Source organism: Schistocerca nitens, chromosome 1 (genome assembly GCF_023898315.1).
Source record: "Schistocerca nitens isolate TAMUIC-IGC-003100 chromosome 1, iqSchNite1.1, whole genome shotgun sequence".
NCBI classification, from domain to species: domain Eukaryota; kingdom Metazoa; phylum Arthropoda; class Insecta; order Orthoptera; family Acrididae; genus Schistocerca; species Schistocerca nitens.
This window is the reverse complement of record NC_064614.1, coordinates 32,182,707-32,207,361: the sequence shown is the minus strand read 5'-3', so window position 1 is coordinate 32,207,361 and position 24,655 is coordinate 32,182,707. Positions and strand designations below refer to the sequence as shown.

The following is a 24,655-nucleotide window of genomic DNA, read 5'->3' as shown; positions in this document are numbered from 1 at the left end:
TGAATTTTGTGTGTATGTTTGTGTTCGTTTGTGCGTCTGTCGACCTGCCAGCACTTTCAATAAAAGAGGAAGGTGGAGACTGTGGAAAAAGAGAGTGCGAGTGTAGAATGAGAAAAAATGGGGATACAGGGATAGGGAGTGGAGATGAATGTGAGGCAGGGGCTAGAGGAAGCTAGAAAGATTGCAGGATCGAAGGGTAATGTACTGAAAGAACAATTCCCAATCCAAACTATTGTAATGTAGAACATTATAGTGGTGTGATTGACGCCAGGACTAATTCATGTCTCAATACATGTCTCAAGCATATAAAACATATATTTCATGAACTACTTAATTTTACTTGGATACGACTCCATAACTGTTATTGAACTTAAGTAGTCTGGCAGCAACTTAGTTTTCAAATTATCATTATTTTATGTAACTCCTATTTTATAAAAAGTGCCAGAAAATCAGTTTGACATAATTTCCTGAAATAGCACTTCCAAATTAGTAATTCCAGAAACAACAGTTGCATAATGTCAGTTAGTAGAATGAAATTCTACAAAAATATAAGCATTGAAAACTGTGATGCTACTAAAAAAGAAATTAACACTTCTATGATTTGATTGTATGAAAGAATCACTTTATTTAATGAAACAACGGAAATTCCTGGCTGGAATGACAACAATGTAAGGAAAAGATAGATCATGTTAGGTTGCAGGCAGGCACAGTTAAAAGACACTTACACATAAGCTTTCAGCCACAGTCTCCATCAGAAAAAGAAAGAGAAACATACAGCATTAATTTACACAAGCAAGCACACCTCACACACACATTACTGCCAACTCCAGCAACTTGGGCAGATTCTGGCCTGAGCTGGCAGAGTCAGTAGTCATGTGAGCGTTAGGTGTGCTTGTTTGTGTGAATGAATTGTGTGTGTTTCTCTTTCTTTTTCTGATGAAAGCTGTGGCTAAAAGATTATGTAGAATTGTCTGTTAATTGTGCCTGTTTGTTAGTTAACATGTCATCTTTATGATAAGTAGCAATCTATATTTGTCACTTTACTAAATTTTATATTAAAATGTGCATTTACAATATCATAATTTCCAGATAAACATGTCTATACTTTCTTTAGAACCAAACTGTAAGTCCAAATTCTTATAAAATTGAAAATGTTAAATGCAAACATATTTGTTCAGTCATGTCAATAATGGGCAGTAGTAATTTTTTTGGCTCAGTGTCCCAGTATCAGTTTGGTTCACTATGTCACAGTGTGCCAAGTTTGTCAAAACTGACACATTTTATGAGATTTTCCATTGTTTAGTATCTAGTGAAGGTGGATAAAGAATCTCCTTATGTCATTTAATGGGATTTCAAGTTCAATTTTCCTACATGTGTGATGAATCAAAACAGTATTAACTGCTGTGAAGCACCCCTACCATGAGAACAAGACTAAGACAAGTAGCATTCTGCTATATGTAATTCTAATATTTTGTAGTTCACTTTGTAAACCAATTAGAAACCAATTACAAAATCAGCTTTTTCTCATCGGTAAATTGATATATTTTTGTAGCATAATGTTACACTATGTAGTTGGGAGAAGCTGGTTGAGGAAAATGGGGGGGGGGGGGGGGGGGGCGTTGGACGTATATGTCATGAGTTGTGAAAAGGCCATTGTAGACAAACATGTTGCAATCATCAGCATATTCTATTAGTTGGCAGTGGTAAACTCTGCTCTTGGTCTCAGTTTGCCAGGGTAGACAGCTGGTTGGTTGCTATGCCCGCATATAACACTATGCAAAAGTTGCAAAGAGTTAGTGAATCATATGATTGCTCTGCCACTGATAGGACAGAATATGCCTAAGCATAGTTCATTGTGATGTCAACATAATATGAAAAGACATTTCACTGACATCATATGTACAAGCGAGACATAAGAGCCAACTGTATTGAACAGCAGGACTTTACAGGTACTTCAGTTCATTCATAATAGATGTAAAGACAAATGATAAGTGCTCAATGTACCGTCTGTAATAACATACACTAAAGAGTAGGCACTCATAACTAGATCTTATATCTGACATCAGCAAAACGAAGTAATTGGAGAACCATAATGCATATTACAGGGGGCTCTTAATTTTTCTTGTACGTCTGATGTCTACTGTCTACAATTATAATACTATGTTGACTTGATGATTTATGACTGAAACTAGTTATAAATAAAAAATTATAGATATAGCATCTTTTGGGATGTTGAATATGTCATTTATAAATAAGTAGAAAGAGCCTAATGCTCAGATTGCCATTATGATTCTATAAAATTTATGACTAATTACATAAAACCTACACTTATGCAATATTCAGTAATGTGGGAACAATGTCTTTCATATTCATTATGTGACAAATAATGAAAACAGAATCTGAAAGTTTACCATCATTTCAGCAAAGTTGTAATCATCTATTACATCAAAATGAGACATACGAACAGCTGACCTTCTGCACTCCATGTTTCTCACTGTAGTAAATGGTGTATTGTGTGAGTACTCCATTTGGGTGTTCAGGTGGCAGCCATGAAACCAGAATGGAATCAGAAGTTAGGGAATGAGCTTTTATGGCTGCTGGTGGTCCAGGAACTGGAAAAAAAGAAAGTAGATTTTCAGGTGGAACTTAAAATAACTGTGGCATGTTACAGTTCCTTACCTAGGTTTTATAACAGTAAACATTATCTTTCATACAAGAAGTCTCATTCTGCAAATTACAAATTCTTCTACATCAATACAACATTATTAACAAAAGTGCTTGTCAAGACATAAGTTTTTTCCACAATTCTTGTTGTATTTTTGTGCGTTGTTGCATTTTAATACCTTCCGTAGTATATTTAGTAGTTACTATGTTGAAGGTTTAACTGTACACTGAATTTTCAGAGTTGCTATCTAGGTCTGGCTCTTGTTTGCACATTGATCTCTTACTCATAATGAACTGTGCATATCTTTGTGTATTTTCAAGTACACCTTCTGCTATGAACAGGCGCACTAGTGTCTTTTTTCTTATCGTACAATTTAAGTTTTGGCACCTCTGCATTGCAAATACTTCGAATTGTTTTGAATTTCTGTTGAATTATTTTGAATTTTTGTTGGTGTGATTTCAATCCAGTGCTTTGTTTACATACATACATATGCTTGACATTTCTGGACTCATGCTCATGATGAACTCAGCACATTACCAGAGTTTACATTTTTGTAGAGTGCAATAAATGTAATGTGTCTCAGAAAATTCTTCAAGTTCCACGTATTTAGGTTTTTTCCCCCTTTGCTATAAACAATTTACTTGTTCATATGTGTAAACTGTGGGAGTTGCCATAGGAAGGTAATCAATGGGTTTCATTGTGGGAGCTGCAGCAAATGGTTTCACTAGGGTGAGGCAGGAGGGGATAGTGGAGAGAACTCTGGGGAGGTCACTGAGGCCCTTGGGAGGACAAAATATGCACTAGGAACAGGTTAATAGAGCTGCAGGAAAGGAAGATCTGTGCTCTTCAGGCACATCTATATCTACATTCATAATCTGCAAATGACAGTGAAGTGTATTGGAGAGGGAACATCCCTTTGTCCTAGTTATTGGGGCTTTTTCTCATTCCATTCACACATAGAGAGCTGGAGGAATGGGTGTTTAAATGCTTCTTCATGTGCTATAACTCACTCCATCTTGTCCTTCTTATCCCTATGGTAATGATATGTAGGGGGTTCTAGAATCATCATTTAAAGCTGGTTCTTGAAGATTTATAAGTAGGCTTTCTTGGGATATTTTATGTCTATCTTCAAGATTCTGCCAGTTCAGTTCCTTCACCATTTCTGTGACTCTCTCCCAGGGGGCAAACAAACCTGTGACCATTCATGCTGCCATTCTGTGTATATGTTCAATACTCCCTGTCAATCCTATTTGGTTTGGGTCCTACACACTTGAGCAATATTCTAGGATGGGTTGCATGAGTCATTTGTAAACAGTCTCCTTTGTAGACTGACTGCATTTCCCTAGGGTTCTACCAATAAACGGAAGGCTGCTACCTGCTTTACCTATGAATGAGCCTACATGATAGTTCCATGATATCCCTAAAGAGTGTTAAAACCACGTATTTGTACGAATTGGCCACTTCCAGCTGTGACTCACTGACATTACTGTCATAGCAGACTATGTGTTTTTAATTTATGAGTGTACAATTTCATGTTTCTGAACATTTAAAGCAAGCTGCCAATCTTTGCACCGTTGTGAAATCTTAACAAGATCTGACAATGTTTGTGCAGCTTCTTTCAGACTGTATTTTATTATAGATAACTGTATCATCTACAAAAGTCTGAAGTTACTTTTAATATTGTCTCCAAGGTCATTAATATACATTGTACAGCAAATGGATCCAACACACTTCCCTGGGACACACCTGAAGTTACTTCTGCATTTGTCAATGGCTCTCCAAGATAGTTTGCTGTGCCCTCTCTACCAAAAATTCCTCAATCCAGTCACAAATTTCTTTTGGTACCCCAGGCAATCATACTTCTGATAATTTAGACTGAGCTAGGCGAGAGCTAGTGAGTGTAATGAAAGGCAGTGGTCAAGGGGCTAGTTGGGAACTAGCAGTTGGTAGAAGGCCAGCAGGAGGAGGATGTGGACTGAAAGCTTTTTTTTTTCTTCATGTCCTCCAGCAACAGTTCATAGCTGCCAGAGATGAGGAGAGAGGAACCTCAGGATGGTGTAGGGTAGGAAATGTGCAGCAGACTCTGTCCATGAGTAGGAAGGATAGGAAAAGCTCAAATGTTAGAAAGAAGAGAGTAATATCAGGTTACCAGCATTTTTAAGCTGACTGCTAGGCTGAGTCAAGTAATTGAGAATTTATGGCCTTTGTGTAAGGATTTCACAAAAAATGATTAGGTAGTGATAGGGGGTAGGGCAGGGAACAGTAAAGATAGAGACACAGCATACAATACAGGTAATAGCTTGCCTAATTGGCAACACCACTGTGAGCATGACTGAACTGTTCTGTTGGCATGATCAGCCTTATTTTGGCAGTGCTGTACGGTGAGTCAAAGTAGAGCTAGAGATGGCAATGATGGCTGCTGACCGGATCCACATTGCACTGGTACTGGTGGACACTATTGGGAGATGGAAGCTACACCATGCATTGACTGCACCTGAACATGACTAGGACCAAGTTCATAGTAAAGTTAACTAGAGAGAGCATAGCAGGTGGATATGGAGTCACACATGGTAAAATAACTGTTGTCATGAGTAGGGGCACTTGATGCTTCTTAGGATAAATCATGACAACAGGCTCTCCTCCCTTAAAAGTATTTCATCCAGTTTAGAACACATACATAAAAAAAGGTTAAACTTAAGCAAGCTTTTGGAGCCAGTGGCTTCTTCTTCTGGCAGGAGGGGAAGAAAGAGGGTTGAAGGAAAAGAATTGGGGAGATTTAGGAAAAGGGGTATATTTTGGAAAAGTCATCTGAAACCGGGGGCCAGGGGAGACTTATTGGATGGGATGACTGATTGTTGGGGACATCACTGAACGAGATCTGAAAACCAAAGAGCTTCAAGATAGAAGACAGGGCAATATGCAAGACAGAGATTACTGCAAAAACACTGTGCAGGAGTTAGTAAGAGTGAAAAGCTAAGTGCAATGTATGTAACAGAGGTGGGAGGGGGTTAACAAAAAATAGATAGATCAGAAAATGAAAGATGTAGAAAATTAAAATGGAGTGAAGAAAAGAGTAATTACTGTGAAGAAAAGCTGATACATCAAAATTAATGAAAATTAAGGCCAGGTGAGTGGCAAGAATTAAGGACATGTTGTAGCACTAGTTCACACCTATAGAGTTCTGAGAAACTGGTGTCTGGGGAAAGAATCCAGACATCATGTGAGGTCAAAAAGTCACTGAGGACACAACTGTCATTTTGTAGTGCATGCTCTGCCTATGCCCACTCATCCTAACTGATAACTTGGTGGTAGTCATGTTGATGTAAAAGGCCAAACAGTGTTTACATAACAGCCGGTATATGATGTGTCATTCCACAGGCGGCTCTGCCTTTGATAGTATATGTTTTGTCAGTTACAGGGCTGGGGTAGTGGTGATAAAGGGTGCAAAGGACAACAAATCCTGCAGCAGGGACAGTCACAGGGGTAGGAGCCATAGGGTAGCAAGAAGGCTGCACAGGGAGTACAGGGTCTGACAAGAATATTGAATCAGCAGTACTGGGATTGGGTGTGATGGCCGGGAAATCTGCTTTTGAATTAGGCTGGTTGGATAATTACATCCAGTGAAGACTGAGGTGAGAATGGCAGTGTATTGCTCTAAAGAGACTGCATCCAACCAAACTTTTGAATTAGGCTGGTTGGATAATTACATCCAGTGAAGACTGAGGTGAGAATGGCAGTGTATTGCTCTAAAGAGACTGCAACCAACCAAAAACATTAGTCCTGAATGACAAGGCCGTATGGGAGTGAATGTTTGAGATGGGAAGCATGGCAACTGTCAAAATGTAAGTACTGTTGTTTGTTAGTAAGTTTAATGTGGATGGAAGTGTGTAGTTGGCCTTTGGTGAGGATGAGATCAACATCATGGAAAGTGGCCTGGTATTCAGAATATGACCACACTTACTTACTGTGTTGGACACACAAACCACAGTCGGTCTTTGGCCTCACCAATCAGCCTCCTCCAGTGTCCTTGGTCAGGGAGTATATGGGGACAAGGAAAAAAAATTCCCAGATTTTTCCTGGATATCCCGTTTAAAAAATATGCTTTTTCCTGGGTAAAAATACACTTTTTCTGTGCCATGTGACAGTAGGTTTTCCATAGATATTCCCTCGGAACTGTAAAACTTATCAATCCTTTGAATGGTTAACATTTTATACACTCACATAGAACTTCCCGGAAAAAAAAGTAAAGACGTGGAAGAGAAGTTTTGGAATGACCTTTGATTTGCAGCAACATATACACTGCATATTTTCATATTACGAAAGTATAAATTCGAATTGCACCAAACACAGCATGTTAGTTTCCGGAGCGTTGAAACCGAGGTTGTAATGTCCTTTTGTAAGCCAATTATATCTCATGCCTCGTGATCACGCCAGCCGATGACAGCAGATATTCAAAGCATAGGACACGTGTTATAGTCAGCCAATAGCAAGATTACTGGTTATATAGCGCGAACACACAAAGAGGAAAAGTTAACGGTTTACATTAATATACATAGTATAGCTACAAGACAAGCTAAGATTTCACATATAATATTGGTCTCTAAGATTAACAAGCTACAACAGAAGCTAAGCTTCCACATGTAATATTGTTCTTTTTTGTGTGTGTTATACTTTAAGATACATCACACAAATGTGCCAGTAAAATTTAAAATTATGACATAAATGTCTGGGCTTGAAATTCTTGTAAGTGGCCGGTCCTCGAAGCGTTCAGTTTTAAACGCTCTGTGATTTAGAAATTCATCTCACTTTCTCACATGTAACATAATTCATCTTGCGTAAAAAGAAATTTACTTTGAAAGTAACGCTTTTCGAACCACTGTTCGCATACTATCTGGAGACTGTTAGAAATAGGTGCGTATGTATAAAGCACTAAGAGAGCTTACATTACACCATAAAAGAAACGGCATCAGAGGATACTCCCAAGAGCACCATACTAAAATGCATAATTCAGCTTGAAGTGCACATTGGTTTTTTCCAGATTCACAATGAAGTAGGTCCCATCTGATATTAAGCTTCTCAGTGTGGTTTTTGGGATATAAATTTTCTTGGAGTACCAGTACTCTAGAATCGCGTTTTTGGTTCTTTATTATGGCATAATGCCATACAAGGGAGATAATGATAACGTGCACTTGAAATTCAGCAAACAGTTGGAACTAGCCAATACTATGGAATGAAACACTTCGTTTAAAAAAAAATGATTGCCTCTGTGGAAAGATTAATAAAGCCAAATTTCTTTAGCAAACTTGCAAAAATAACTTCATTGTTCTGCAAGGTGATTAATGTTTGACTGCTAATAACTTGGAAACAAAATAAAATCAGAAAACTGAAACTAATAATATATTTTTGTCCTCCGTAATTGTTGTTGTTGTGGTCTTCAGTCCTGAGACTGGTTTGATGTAGCTCTCCATGCTACTCTATCCTGTGCAAGCTTCCTCATCTCCCAGTACCTACTGCAACCTACATCCTTCTGAATCTGTTTAGCGTATTCATCTCTTGGTCTCCCTCTACGATTTTTACCCTCCACACTGCCCTACGTAATTATGTGAATGTATTTTAATTCACTTGATAGCTCCCACCACAGAAATCCATTTTGTTTTCATTTGACGTGGTATCTGTAAACGAAGAGAAGCAGCGAAATCACTCAACGCAAACATGGGTCACGTGGAGGCTAACGCCCTCCCCACTACAACTCAGACAATTCTGTGCATGCATGAATCTGGCAGCTAGGGCGCGCGAGAAACATTTTTCTCGTTTGCATCTGGCTGCTTGCTGCTACTGCCGATGCAGCTAACAGCCACACTTCAAGTAGCAGAAAGCGGCAGAAGGTACTGCTCATACGCAAGTCAACTGTGAATGTGCATCAGCCCGCTGGCAACTGGTCAAATGAACCTCATGTGAACAATTGTGACGTCATGCTCATAGCAAGCAGTTTATTGTTACGAGGAATTACATAGTCTTCGCCCTATGGCCTTTGACATATTTTTGCTTCTTTCAGATGCTTGTGCATGCTCGGTGTTTTGTTGTTGTAAATTGCACATTTCCTTTGCCACTAAAGTTTTATTTTCTTCCTCTTGCTTGTATTTTATTTTGCAGTATCATTCTCCAGTAGCAGGATGCAGTAACATTCTTTGCTAGAGAATCAATTCTTACCAGTCAAAATTACAAAAATTTAACTGAAAGCTAAAACAATGAAAAATTCCAAAAATCTGAGAAATTCCCTGGTTTTTCCTGGTTTTCTCCCGGATGAAAAAATTCCCAGGTTTTTCCCGGATTTCCTGGTTGTCTCAGATCGTATACACCCTGTTGGTCCATGTATTCTTCTTCAGACAGCCCCAGCGTACTCATATCCTCTCTGACCTGATCAATCCACTGGAGTCGTGATCTTCCCCATGGTCTTTTGCCTCTAATATCTTCCTTCACTACCTGCCCGATGATCTGGCATTCTCGACACATTACGTGTCCATACCACTTCAGTCTTCTTTCTTTGATCACTGCCACAATGTCCATCGACTTGTATAGCTTCTGCAATTCACAGTTCTTTCTTTTCCTCTATTCATCTGCATCCTTCACTGGCCCAAAAATCTGTCTGAGGATGGTATTCTCAAATAACAGGAGTGACATTTAAAATGTGAAATTTAGTTGGAAGAAGGTATTTAGAGATTACCGGAATTTTAACAGGTCAGCCTCACCACGAGCAAATATGTCATCAATATATCTAAACCAAACCAGGGGCTGAAGACTTATGGATACCAGGAAAACCCCCTTGAAACGATCCATGAAAAGATTAGCATAGGAAAGAGCCATCCTGTTTCCCATGGTCATACCCCTGTTTGTATGTCCATGGCATAATAAATAAATTTTAAAACTAATTTAAGAGGAATATAAAAAGAAAGTTTAAGAACAAAAAAACATGATCACAGATTTGCTTTATAAAATTCCAAAGAAATTCACAGTCTTCTTTAGCACTAAAAACTCATTTGACACCTTGTTTTTTACCATGGTGACTATGAATCCACTTTACCAGGGTTACTTTGGGAACCTGGCACCTTGTTGATTCTTATTTTTCCATTTAAAAGTTTTGTGGGTCACAGTTCTGAAACATGAAGACTATATTTTTTCAATTCGCCTGATTTACTTTTGTACACATGCAGCATTTTCACACTCGTATGATCTCAATACTATCACGCAACAAACACAACTCTGACCTATGTCATAAATTCATTAGTTGACATACAGACATTATCTTGCAACAATGACTCCCTCATTCCAACATTAGACTGTTACAGACAGCTCTAGCTGCATCCACTGGATCACATTGTTGCTGTGTTCCAAAGGTGACATTCTTTAAAGAAGTGTTCGAAAAGAATCAGACAACCTCACTCCAGTTCCACCAAGAATTTGCACAATTTTATTTACATGTCTATAAAAAGGTTAGTATAGGAGACTTATTTCAGTTATTGCTATAGTTGTCATTGTCAATGGCCAGTATGTGACATATTTAAGATCAAGACAAAAGAGTGGTTTCATGCCAGTCAAACAAGTAGAAGTTAAAGTTCACTAAGAAAGTTAAAAGAATCAGTCCTTCTAGAACTGATTAGTGTTCAGACATTTGTTCAGAGTACTGTACATTTATCCAGAAGTAAGAACTTTCAAACAGTAAATATAATAACTAAAATAAAAGAATTTTTGTCACCAATGTGTTATTATTTAACATAAAATCTTTCTGAATCTTTTGGTTAATTTCACCTCAGGAACCAACTTCACCCCATTTGACATTATTCCAAAAGAAGTTCCAAGAGTGTGTAGTAATTTTTTAACGCAATAATATCCTAAAAATTCCCATGTAGTTCACATTTTTCTTGCAAGGCATCACATCTGTGACAGTTCAAAGAACAAAACATCAAAATAGCTCCAAAGTGGTTCATATATTATTTTAAAATGGTGCCATCATAGCTCTTGTTTCTTGTTGTCTACTTTCCTTCCATTCAGACTTGATACCTCAAGCCAATACTTTGACAATGCAACAACGAACAACGCTACACACAATTATTGTTAGATTGCTAGTGTTAGGAGATAAAACACTAGTGGTGTGAATTGTTCCAACTAATGGCTGCTAGCACTTCAGAACTAGGGAAAGTTTACTGCATAATGTTCATAAACCTTGCTTGAAAGGCAACACCTTTGCAGCATCATTATATCTCAATTACCAGTATGCTGTTACACTAAATGTAAATGATGGGAAATTTATAATAATTCACAAGTGTCTGGAAATTATCATTCTGAACATAGAGAATTTCAAGGGCCCAATCGAAAAGGTCTTAAACAGTGAGAAAACATTAATCTTGGGAACATAGAAGTGGGGTTATACTTTATAGACATTGTAAACAAAACTTACATAATAAATTGTATTGCTGGGCAGTTGATGGTAAATGGAGAAAACAGTGCAATGTGAATAATTGTTTTTACTCAAAAATTACATTTTAGGGTTATGAAAACCAAACAGAAAGGATCACAAGTGAATTGATGAGAATAATCATTCTTGTCAGCATACAAAGTACTTAAAAAAGGGTGAAGTGGAAAATAGTAATACCAGAAAAAGAATAATAGTTTCTTCATGCATGTAATAGCAAATCACACACACAGAATAACAGAAAGTCTTGGGTGGAATACAAGTAAAAGGAGTAAAGATAATAACTTGCTTAGAGTTGAGCCTTTGAACAATCAAAATGTACACAAAAAAGACTGAAAATGTTGGCTTTTGGACAAAGTCCTTCTTCTGAGTATGTGTACCCTATGTTAGTTATTTCCGAAGAAAGGAATTGTCCAAAAGGTTAGTAATGTTTTCAGTCTTGTTTAAGTTATGTGGCAAGTTACAACCTCTACTTCTTCCATAATTATAAAACTACATTAGACAGATTTGTCACTTATTAGAATACTAATAATATTATAATAAATATGTTACATGGGTTTCTATTACCATCTTGTTCAGTAATACAGAAGACTGCTGTACTCAGAACACCATCACCAACATTTGTGTATGCCAACAGTCTCACAGAGTAATTTGTAAACTTTAGAAGTCCATGTAGATATGTTTCCAGACTGGCTGTTCTCTTCACTTCACTGCCAGCTATCTGCAGAGCTGAAAGTATGAAAAAAAATATAGATACCTACAACTTTCTTCAGATGATTACAGTTTCAAAATTTACTACAAAGGTGAATATTATGTCTCTTGTAGGTACACAGTGATAACTTTCGATAAATGTATTAACAGTATTGATAACATCAATCAATGTTTATAATGATTTTTGTCTAATAATTGTACTATAACTAAATCTTTGGACAGCAAGCTCACTAGCTTAAGATCACTGTGCTACAGGCTTCATCAACTATCGCAAGACAGAGTGCAAAGGATATCATATGTACAAGACTGTTGACAGCATATGGCTGACATAACTTGATATCTAGAGGAGCACAAATTCTTTGGTCCATGCAGTGCTTTTGCTTATGGCTCTCACTAACACTGTGCTCTATTCTACCTGGCTGTGAGTTAGAACATTCTTGTGGTTATTTTTTCAGACTTATACTTTGCAACTATTTGGTCACTGATGCGGTGACAGACTTCTTTGATGGATCTTTAGGCTGGTTATCTATCACTTTTATGGTGTCAAGCACAGACTAGTTTTATGTCCTATCAGTGTATTTTGGTGTTGTATAACGAGTAGTGAAATAAATCACTTTTGTTAACTATACACCCAACAAACTACACTCTTACTCATAATAAATTCAACAGATATTACACTGTCGATAAGGACACAAATTCAGTTCATGTGTTGGAATGGCAGACCGGGTTTTAGTTAATATGGATCAAGAATTCTTGAAACTGTGACTGCAACTTCAAATGCATGACAAGAACAAAAGCAGGTGGAGAAGCATGCTCAGCAGCACACTCGGCTGCTGGCCTTATTGGAATGACAAGCCGAGGAGGCTGTACAATACCGACTCGTGCTACAGCAACTCATCATGCCAGTGTAGCACGGTGGGAGTCATACTGCAAACACAAGCAATCTTATTTCCAGGTTAGTGATATCAATGACATTCATCAGCAGTGGTTTTTTTAAATAATCACCCACCAACAATGTCTCTTCCAAATAAATTTTGCCCTGACCTCTATTAATACTGAAGACTGATGTATTCTCTTCCCATTTTGAACTGAAAATTCATATAGCAGCCAACATCACAATAACAAGGTTCTCCAGACTGTTTTTCAAAGCATCCTAGATCTCAATCAATGTCCATGGGGGACATGTTTCATGTGCAGTGCTATAAACACAGGCAAGTTGTAGAATTCTGCCACATCCACACTAAGTTGCCTAGCCAGCTAATTCACAACAACAATGACACAGCATAAACATGCTTCAGCCTAAGTTGAATTCTTATGTGGCGTGATCACAAAAGCTTTCTCTTCTGTTAATAATTCACAACCAGTCACTAAATTTTCTTGTCCATACCAGTGTGTCTGTCTACTGTAAACGGAAAAACCTGTGTCCAGATTTCTTCCCAGCTACTTCAGCCTAGATCAGGAAGATTAAAATCCCATAACAAACAGCCATGCTGTGCAGTGAGTATATCATTTATATAAATAAGGAACAGGAGCTGCCCCAACACTGATCCCTGGGGCACCCCCCACTTGACAGTACCCCACTCAGATCCCACATCACAGCCGTTATCAACATTGTGAATAATGACCTTTTGCTGCCTGTTGCTAAAGTGAGACGTGAACCAATTGTGAGCTACTCCTCTTATCCCGTAATGGTCCAACTTCTGGAGCAATATTGTGAGATCAACACAGTCAAATGCCTTTGTTAAATCAAAAAATACGCCAAGCGTTCGAAACTTTTTGTTTAGCCCATCCAGTACCTCACAGAGAAAAGAGAATATAACATTTTCAGTTGTCAAATGACTTCTAAAGCCGAACTGTACATTTGATAGCAAATCGTGTGATATAAAATGATCAATTAACCTTACATACACAGCCTTTTCGATAACTTTTGCAAACACTGATGGCATAGAAATAGGTTTAAAATTATCTACATTATCCCTTTCTCCCTTTTTATAAAGAAGAAGAGAATAAAAGTGTGTGCTGCCTAGCCTCGGCCGCACTAGAAGAGAGGACTAGAAGAGTCGCACTCGTAGACCCGGACTAGAAGAGAGCACTAGAAGAGCTACAGTGATATTAACGATAGCAGTGACATATGAACTTGTGTGATTAACTTGCATGGACATTGTATATAGTGAAGGACACTGATTATTTGCACGTCATTTGCTTGTGACCCAGAGTTAAGTATTGTGAATGCAATTACTGTAATAAACTCCATTAATATGATTTGCTTCTGTGTTGTTTAGCTATCTGAGAAAGCAGCATCTTAGGCACCCTGTAAGACATGAGTGAGCAGGATTCCACATTGGCAATGTGTTATCACAAGAACCTAGTGCCTGGTAGTGATGTTTTTTTTTTTTTTTTTTTTTTTTTTCTGTTGCCTTAATTCTGTCTTGCCTTTACTTTGCAGGGGTGTTACTTGCTTCAACAGGCTCTTTTGATAAACAGTGTTTTCAGGTGGGCGTTGCAGAAATTTTCTTCACTTTTATACTTCTTTTTCTTGCTTGCCTTGTCTGTTTCTTGCATTTGTCTGTTCCAAGATGCCCTCCCCACCTATCCCGCCCTCTGCTCAGGAGCCACAGCTGCAAGTGTTAGATACAACATAGCAAACACAGATGTTTCTGTTCCAGATGCAGCAATTATCTATGTTGGTACAACAGCTACTGGCCAATGCTGTGTATCTGACGTAACAAGCACCTCTCACAGCAACACCTGCAGCTATACCACCTTTTTGACAGTTTTGTGAATAAGAAGAGGAATGGCTTGAGTAGTTGCAACAATTTGAAGCACACATACTTGCTCACAACATACCAGGTACTGTGGAACTTCCATATCTATTATCCACGGTAGGAAATGCAGTGTTCTGATTAATTCAGAAGCTGTTTCCTAAAGCCACTCCGAGTGAACTTGCTTGTAAACAGGTGGTAGAGTTGCTAACAAACTATCATGACCAACAAGTGAATGTGGTAACAGCTAGGTATCAGTTCTTTAATTGCAAAAAACGGTCAGAACAAACTTTTCGTGAGTGGGTAACAGGATATGATAAGGAAATGCATATTTAAATGTGTTTGTAGTGCTTTATATTCAGATGTTATGTTGCGTGATGTGATCGTGTACAATGTACCTGATGTCAAACTCAGGGAACAGATTCTGAAACAGTCCGATCCTTCATTTCAGCAGGTAGTGCAACAACTAGATCAGTACTATTCAGGTGCCCTGACAGCCGATAAATTTTAGCAGCCAGCCACTTGTTGGGTTGAGTCCCTTGTTTGCAATTGTCCGATACAGTGGCAGCTTGCACGAGCCACGCCAAGTAAACAATGCTCCACGCTGCGTAAGCAATTTGCTAAACAGGTGGCTACACAAGTGATCAGAATTAAGTCTTGCCCTCAGAGTTATTCACAGCATAAACGCCAAGACTGCCCCTCCCAACAAGCTCATTGTTACACTTGTGTTAGGAAAGGACATGTACAATTTGTATGTTTGCAGAGGAACAAACATAAGAATTTGGCCCACTCACAAAAATCTAGTCACATTAATGCAGTACATTCAAAGTCTGCAACAAGCATTAGCAAACCTAGCAAGCGTGCAGTTTCTTCAGTGATACACCAGTCCAACAAACTTTTTGTTCATTTGCTTCTTTGTGGGAAATGTGGGAAATTTCAGTTGGACCTGGGTGCCTTTGTCACGTTGCTAAATTGTCACACATATGAACTGTTAGGCTCACCATACCTGTCTAAAAGTAGCACACAAGTGACAGCTTATAATGGATAAGACATTCCCATTCTCGGACAATGTACATTGCCTGCCATGTATCGCTCACATACGTGAACAGTGACTTTTATGGTGCTACAATCACACAGTTGTGAGAACATAGTTGGTCTTGATTCATTTGATTTATTTGGCTTTAACTTTCAGGACAATCTGTTGTCAGTGTCTGCATTCCATGCAAACGCCAGTGTCGCTAGCTTGCTAAAAGAGTTCCTGGAACTCTTTTCCAAAGGTTTAGGCAAGGCTAACAATTTTATTGCACATATTACTCTGAAAGACAATGCTCAGCCAAAACTTTTCTGGGCCAGAACTGTTCCCCTTGCATTAAGGGACAAAGTCTCTGATGAACTTGCAAGACAGTGGGGCTATTGCACCCATACAAGCTAGTCAAAGGGCAAGTCCATTGGTTTTCCTCCCCAAACCTTCATGTCACATTTGCCTCTGTGTTGACTCTAAGTATGCGGTCAACCCACAAACTGTGATTGATACTTGACCACTGCCATGCCCAGAGGATCTCATGGACAAATTACGCTCTAGACGCTACTTTTCAAAAATTGATTTGCAGGATGCATATCTTCAAATACCGCTTGATGAAGAATCTCAAAAAGTGTGTGTAATGAATACTCATTTTGGCTTGTTCAAATATTCACAACTGACTTTTGGCAGTGCTTCTGCACCTGCCATTTTCCAATGGTATTTGGAACAGCTGACTGTGAAAGTACCAAACTTTTCAAGCTATTTGGATGATGTTGTCATAGCAGGTCATACACCTAAAGAACATATTGCAAATTTACATGTTTTGTTTCGTGTGCTGCCTGATGCAGGACTAAAGTGTAGATTGGACAAGTGCAATTTTTTAAAACCTGAGTTGGAGTATCTTGGTCATGTCATAAACAGTCAAGGTGTACATTCTCTTCAGTCGCATTTGTTAGCCAAATGAGATTTGCCAGTTCCTCGCAATGTCACAGAATTGCAGTCCGTCTTAGGGAAAATGAACTATTATATTTGGTTCATACCGAATGCTGCGCAAAAAGTGGCTCCAATGCATCGCTTGCATTTCAAGAATGTCCCCTTTGTTTGGACAGATGTGTGCCAAGCAGCTTTTCGAAAACTTAAAGATGTATTGCTCAGTGATCAATGCTTAGTTCACTCTGATCCTGACAAACCAGTTATATTGAAAGTTGACACTTCCTCTTACAGAACTGGTGCAGTGCTTTTGCACAGAATTGGTAATAAAGAAAGGCCCATTGCTTTGGCATTGAAAGTGTTGTCCAAAGCACAGTGTAACTGAGAAAGAGGCTTTGGTTATTTTGTATGGTATCACCAAGTTCCACCACTATTTGTATGGCAGAAAATTCTACTTAGTAATGGATCACAAGCCTTTGCAGTCCTTGTTTCATCTGATGAATTGGTTCAGGTACAAACTGCCCAAAAATTGCAAAGATGGGCTTTGTTGTTGTCTCAATACCGGTATGGGGTTGTGTATCATATGACAGTTCAATGTGGTAATGCAGATGCAATTTCCCATTTTCTGATTGGTCCTGATACAGACTTTGATGCTTCTGCTGCATCTTTTTGTCACATCAATGCTCAGGATTCTGAATCGCTTCAATCTTTTCCGCTGAACTATAGAAAAACTGCACAGGCCACAGAAGCCGATTTGGATTTGAACATTTTGCTCACATTCATTCGCACATCTTGGCCTCATTCCTTGCATAGCATACACAACTCTGTAGTGCACCAATACTTTGCACATCGGCATAGCCTTGCTGTATAGAAAGGTAAGATTCTTGCTCAAAATGACAATGGACAGTCATAGGATGATCCCTAAAGCATGGTGTAATGATTGGCAGTTATCTCTCAATATTAGTTAGTGTAACCTATTGCAAATAACAAAGCAAAAGTCCTCATTAATATATGAGTACAAAATAAATACCCAGCCTTTGGAAGCGGGAACATCCGTCAAGTACCTGGGTGTGACTATTCGAAATTATCTCAAATGGAATGATCAGCTTACACAAGTAATGGGTAAGGTGAACTCTAGATTTCAGTTTATTGGTAGAATCCTGAAGCGATGCAGTCCTTCAACAAAGGAAATTGCTTACAATACTTTAGTTCATCCAGTCGTAGAGTATTGTTCATCTGTATGGGACTCTTACCAGTTGGGTCTGATTCAAGAGATTGAGAAGATCCAAAGAAGAGCAACAATATTTGTGACTGGTTCATTTAGCCATTGCGAGAGCATTACAAATCTCATAGAAAGTTTGAAGTGGGACATACTTGCAGATAGACGACATGCTAAACGGAAGGGGCTCCTCACTAAATTCCAAAATCCGATCTTCACCGAGGATGTAGAGCATATACTATTACTACCAAATTTTCATATCATGCTATGATCACTGTTCAAAGATAAGGGAAATTAGAGCTCGTACTGAGGCATTCAGACAGTTGTTTTTCCCTTGTGCAATCCGCAAATGGAACAGGGGGGGAGGGGGGGGGGGGGAATATGACTTTGGCACGAATAGTGCCCTCCACCACACACTGCTTGGTGGCTAGCAAAGTATGTATGTAGGTGTAGATGTAGAAAGCTTTGCAAAAAGAAGTGTTGCAGTTACTTCACCAAGGACACTGGGGCACTGGGGGACTGTTCATATGAAAAAGTTGGCACATCGACACTGTACCTGGCAGTATATGGACACCCAAGTAGAACAGATGATGTCACAGTGTCACAAATATGTGGAAAATGAGTCTGATCCACCATAGAAATTCTCTGCTTGGCCGAAGTCGCAATCACCGTGTTGGTTGATTGTGGTTGACTCATACAGCAAGTTTCCTTTTCCTGTGCCAATGAACTCAACAATGTCACGTAGCACAATTCAGCTGTTGTCCTCTATTTTTTTGCCTCAAAGGTTTACCTGAAGTAATAGTGTCAGGCAACACCCTCATTTCATGTCGAATGAATGGTGAAGCAGAATGTTTTGTCAGAACCTTTAAGCAGCAGATGGCCAAACTTTGCTCTGCACTCACCTGCTCCACCCTCGTCAGCATCCGGTGCCTACTTTGTGCTGTATGATAATTGTCTTTTACATGGTTTTTAGTGGCAGCAGATGGTGGGTGCGTTGTGAGATTGTCCGTCGACTTGGAACTTGCATGTATCTTATTTCAGGTCCAGATGACTTGCAGCGCCAACATCGAAATCAACTTCGCCTCTGTCATGTGCACGACAATCTTCAGTGTCTCTTCCCCCAGATTCACAGATCCTGAGGACAGCACAGCCACAGCAGCTGTCAGAGGGTGTCATCAAGACACTGCGGGATGACCCCATAGAGGTGGGGCCTTTGCCTCTTCTCATCCTACCGATGGAGCTGGACCCACCCACACCACAGCAGTCGTCACCTTCTTCATTTGGTTCATGGCCTCAGGAGGTGGACATGTACCCTTCTGGTCATTTTCCGGGGGATGTTTCTGCAAGAGCGAAGGCCGGATGGCAGGGTATGACTGGAAACTTGACATCACCTGCAGCGACAGCTTCTGTTTCAGCACTGCACCCACACTCCTGCCTCCCCCACCATTGTCGCACTGCTTCGCTTTGGGGGAGGGGGGGGGGAGGACTGCTCTGGCAAACAACATGTGTGAGCATGGAGAACAAGAATAATACAGGAAAGAGGGCTGTGAGACGACATCAGCCTATAGCACGCAGAGTAGGACATCACCATGACAGGAGCTGCATCTATACAAAGAGAATAAAACCGATGCACTGCCTAGCCTTGCCTGCACTAGAAGAGAGGACTAGAAGAGATGCACTAGCAGACTTGGACTAGAAGAGAGCACTAGAAAAGCCACAATAATATTAACGATAGCAGTGAAATATGAACTTGCGTGATTAACTTGCATGGACATTGTATATAGCATAAAAACATTGATTATTCTACATGTCACCATTTGCTTGTGACCCAAAGTTAAGCATTGTCAATTCAGTTACTGTAATAAACTCATGTAATAGGATTTGCTTGTGTGTTGTTTAGCTATCTGTGAAAGCAGCATCCTAGGCACCCTGTAAGACGCAAGTGGGCAGGATTCCACACATTCACCTGATGTCTCTCCCTCCGAGCTGTTAGCCACCCTTCCATAGAACTTCCCTCCCATTCCCTAACTCCTTACTTATGAGATAATAACAACTGGAACAAACAATTGATTACAGAATTAATAATTTATTATAAATATGGTTGTGTGACTTACACAGTTAATGCTTTTTGGGAAATCCTTCAAAGCTTCTATGGACAATGTGACACTTGATTGAAATATAAGACAGTAAAGAATAGAAAGAACTCTAAAGCTTTAAAAATATTAACTGTATGTTCACACCAGTCATGTAATTCTGTCATTTTAAAATGTTTTGTTTTTGGTGTGTAATAAGTTACTCCCAAGAGATGTGCTATTCAAATATGTATTGACACCTACATGTATATTCTGCAAACAATTAAGTGTACGGAAAGCAGGAACAGGACTAAAAATATTTAAAACACTTCTGTGTGTACTATAACCTGCATCTACATCAGCACTCAGAAAACCATTGTGAAATGCATGAGAGAAGGCACTTCCCACTGTAACAGTTCTTATGGCTCCTTCCCACTTTATTCACATGTGAGGTTTGGGGAGAATGATTGCACCTCTGTGCATGCTATAATTAGTATAATCTTGTCCTGGTGATCCCTTTTGAGGTAATGCATAGTAGGTTATGGTCTATTCTTAGGTTAATCATTTAAAGCTAGTTCTTGAAACTTTGTAAGTAGACCTTCTCAGGATACTTCACATTTATCTTGAAGCATTTGCTAGTTCAGTTTCTTTAGTATCTCCATGAAACTCTCTCATGTGTCAGTAATTTGTCTAATCTTATCTTTGTGGTCGCTATAGGAGTGATGCATATTGTATATTCCAAGATTTCTTGCTTAGTACTAGTTCTTGAAACTTTGGAAGTTTTTGATTGAAAAAAAAAAAATTAAAATAAAAAATTAATATGACACTTACTTGAATCAGTAATAACTGGTCTGTAAATGACTTTATAACCTTGAATAACTCCTCCATGGTACTGTGTAGGTGGTGGTAACCACTTAACTTTCACACTCTTTGAAGACAATGGAGAGCATGTTACATTCTGAGGTGCAGCCTCTGGAACTGTAGAATGAGGCATATTGTACTAGTTTTTATTGTTCCTAGAATGGGAAGAAAGTCTGACATTTTTACCACACAGCTTTCAAAACATTTAAAAACACGGTAATAGCATAATCAAAGGGATAGAGTCTACACAGAGAGGCTGTGCCATGCTATTTAGCATTCCCCACAGTGCCATGATGTACCACAATGCACCATATTTTTCAGAAGTCACTGTGTACAACAAGCAACTAAAATGAGGAAGCACCACAGCATGCAACTGGTGTTCAGATGAAATTGGTCATGTGACATCCATCACTTGCTGTGTGGTGTGATCTTGACCACCAAATTTGTGAAAGCATTGTTAAAGGATTTGATTACAGTTAACTATTTGTGACAAGCAAGACTATAAAAATGATTGCTGTGCTCTTAGGTTCTTGCCTACGCACACCATCAGAAATCTTGACATATTCAGAAAAAAGGTCATATATTTGAGAGAAGAAAGAATATAAGTGTCATTGCTGGTTGTTTCACTCATAGCAATTTCATCTTTTGTTTTTTTAGTCAGACTTAAGTCACATAATTGAGGAAACTAATTCATAAGAGAGTATGCTCTTCTATGTAAATAACATCAAATGCTGCAGAACATACTTCTGTTACATGTGTAAGATAGTCCTAGAGTGTGTTACAAACACATATACAATATATATTGTCTCAGTCACAAAACCGCAGTGGCCTCATACAATTTGGAATATTAACATTCACCTTAGAGTCTCCTGAAGCTGATATGTTATTAACTAACATTTAATTATTACAGAACATATCTAAAGTGACATGTTTGTTATAATTCTTCAATGTGCTGTTGCTCTGAAATGCCATTCTGTCATAACACACAAGTTATAAAATGGAAACAACAAATTACAATGAATTAGGGCATGAGGGGCATCATGTGATTGATTTGTTGTTTCAGTTGAAAGCCAGCCAAAAGCTTTTGTGGCTTCCTCATTATAGTCACTCATCATTCTGCAGTTGTTTTCAAAGCGAAATAGTATGGGTGCAAACTTTTAAGATAAGCAATTGACAATTATTTTCTTATTTTTCTTTTTTGAAATCATACCTAACATTTGCACAGCACGTAACTGCATGCCAAAAAGCAATAAGACTGTGAATATATCTTATTTCAAGTGGGTACAGTTTAAAATTATTATGTGTTTGTAGTTTCTTACATTTGTGTTATACAACAACAAGGAAAGAACTTTCATGTGTTTAACTTTATGAAAATTTATTATTTTACCCTATGTTTCGTAATATCCGTATGCAATATCATGTATCATGTGCCTTTGTTTTGACTTCCAAAACCATGGCAGATGGTTGTTCAATTTGCTTTACTTTGAGATCACAATGTTGCCTCTCTGTGGAATTCTGTCTCTTTGAGAATAATGCATGCATGCACAAATAATTCTTAAACTGTCCAGATGATATTCAGTTACACTAAACTGCAACATTATGTTGTCTATGTTTCACTCATTAACTATAAAAATTTATTTGTAAGAGCTAATACACATACAAACCAAATCTGACTTTGCACATTGCATCTAATATCACTAAAAACTGCATGTCATATTTGATTTTTGCAAAAATAAAAAAAAAAAAAACAAGACTGACAGCAAAGACATTAAAAAGTATAGTTGTAACAAATTTTTGAGGTATTTAATCCACAAAACAGTTATGTGTTTCCTTTTATAATCATACTGAAACTGTATTGGGCCAAATAATTATGACAAGATATAGTTTGTGTAATTGTAGAACATCTGGAAACTAATATTAAAAAATAAAATTATTTTGCTATTGTTCAAGTTCTAATTCACAAATTTGCAGAAATGTCATCAGTTCTCAATGAAATCAGTCTACAAATCAGAATGTGATTAACACATAATAAACAATCCAGCATATGAATAGTTGCAACATCGTATGAGGATTAAGGAAGCACTGATGGAATATAATTCTCATGTCTATGCAATGAATTCTTAGGTTGATGATAATGAAAAAGGAGATTATATTGAAGTATGAAGTAACTAAAGTTGTATTGAGTGCTTTTTGCAAGTGGTATATCACATGGCTTAATTCAGGCAGAAGGACTGAAGGGGACGGAAGAAGAGTGAAGGAAAAGGACTGCAGACTTCTAGGAAAAGGGGTAGATTTCAGGAAAGTCACCCAGAACTGCGGGTCAGGGCAGACTTATCATACAGGATGAGAAGGAGTGAAAGTTCTTATGTAAAAATGGTGTTCCATGTCATATTAACCTAAAACTTTCTACAGTATGTGATTTTATAAATGAAAAGTACAATGTTGTAACCTCCTTCTTGCGTTGTGACAGTGAAAGGAGATGATTTTGGTCCATGTCCCACACTGTTGAAGGCTTGAACATAAATGTCATATTTTGTAAATTTCTTCAGTTGTTTCAGTCTTATCTCTGTATTTTGGAGCCCTCTAACCTGCAAATGAAATGGTTAATAAGTATGAAACACTGACTTGAATATTTGGGGTTTTCTTGCTTTTTAACTAAAAAATATACTAACCGAACTTGTATTTGTGTTGTTGCTATCAGAAAATGAAGCTCCATGAAGACTCCAGTGAACTGTGTATCCCACAATTTCACCATTCCATGTATCTGGTAGTGGTGGCTGTTAAAAATATCAAGGCACTTATTTGGCTTCTAAGAAGAATATTTTATTACAAAGAATGTCTTAAGGTTTTAATTAAAAGAAACAACCAAAGTGATAAAAATACTTGTAAGAACATGAAAGGAGCAGACAGTTTACCAAAAGTACTGGAAACACGTTCTTGAACTAATCAATCTCTTATGAATGAAAACACACACAACACTGGTGTAATATTCTACAACATTATTGTAGAATATTACACTGGTGCTGTGTGCATTTTTATTCATAATGAATGAAATATTCTACCAAGAATTGATGGAAAAGTCAATCAATGTAATAATTCTCAGAAGAAAGTCATTCACTGAGTGATTTTTCTTTGCCTTTCAGTTGTTTGTAACTGGTACTTTGTACAGTTTTTATGCTATTATAAACATATAGGCATGGCTCATTATGGTCAGAGAATTTCATGTGTACAGTGGGGTAACATATAGAAGTGAATGTCACAATAAGATATGAATAATTTACACTTGTCCTTACCATATGTTTCTACAACAATTCATGGGCTGTATTTGGCCTTTGGAAGTAAAACTTCATTACTGAAAAACAAGGGTTCCCATAACATCCCCCCTGTACCCACAAGCTTTTTTTTCATTGTAGACTTCAGATATCCTTTTGTACACATTGCATGCAAGGCTGGAGCAAGTTGAAGAATTTTTTTTTTAAATACATAACAATGGTTAACAGATACCATGAATCAGAAAGACAGTATAAGTTAGTGAACAACAAAGAATGCTCATTAACTTAATGAGGCCTATTGTATCACCAACATTGTCTTCCAATAATGATTTTGCTTCAGCTGCACTAAAAATGAATGTTTCGTGTAAGGAACACCCACGGGCAGTCACAAATCTCCATCAGACATCTCCACTCACACACAGAGCACACAGAAAGTTACTTAGAAGTCTTGAAATTATGAGACAAATATTAAGCATGACACAGATGCTGTCTGGTCAACATATGTGTGTTTTGTGACAGAGGTGCTTGGAAACCGCATCAAAAATCTTGTGCAGTCTGCATTACAGTGGAGAGCAGCTTGATATTGAGGCTTGTGGGGATGGTGTGCCCAGCTACACTAAAAATGGCAATTTCTGCCCAGTGAGCTTATTTCAGTGTGTATAGCTATGTCAC

General features: G+C 38.2%; 1 protein-coding gene across 1 annotated transcript in view; it reads right to left on the bottom strand.

The window, feature by feature from the left end:
• Positions 1-24,655, bottom strand: part of LOC126262686 (Down syndrome cell adhesion molecule-like protein Dscam2) — a 551,718-nt gene that overhangs the window by 147,427 nt on the left and 379,636 nt on the right. Inside the window, exons 19-23 of the mRNA XM_049959465.1 lie at positions 23,384-23,488; positions 23,161-23,299; positions 20,682-20,828; positions 11,703-11,864; positions 2,466-2,612 (exon numbers count right to left, since the gene is read on the bottom strand). Of these exons, the coding sequence (XP_049815422.1) occupies positions 2,466-2,612; positions 11,703-11,864; positions 20,682-20,828; positions 23,161-23,299; positions 23,384-23,488 (700 nt within the window). The remainder of the gene's footprint in view (positions 1-2,465; positions 2,613-11,702; positions 11,865-20,681; positions 20,829-23,160; positions 23,300-23,383; positions 23,489-24,655) is intronic.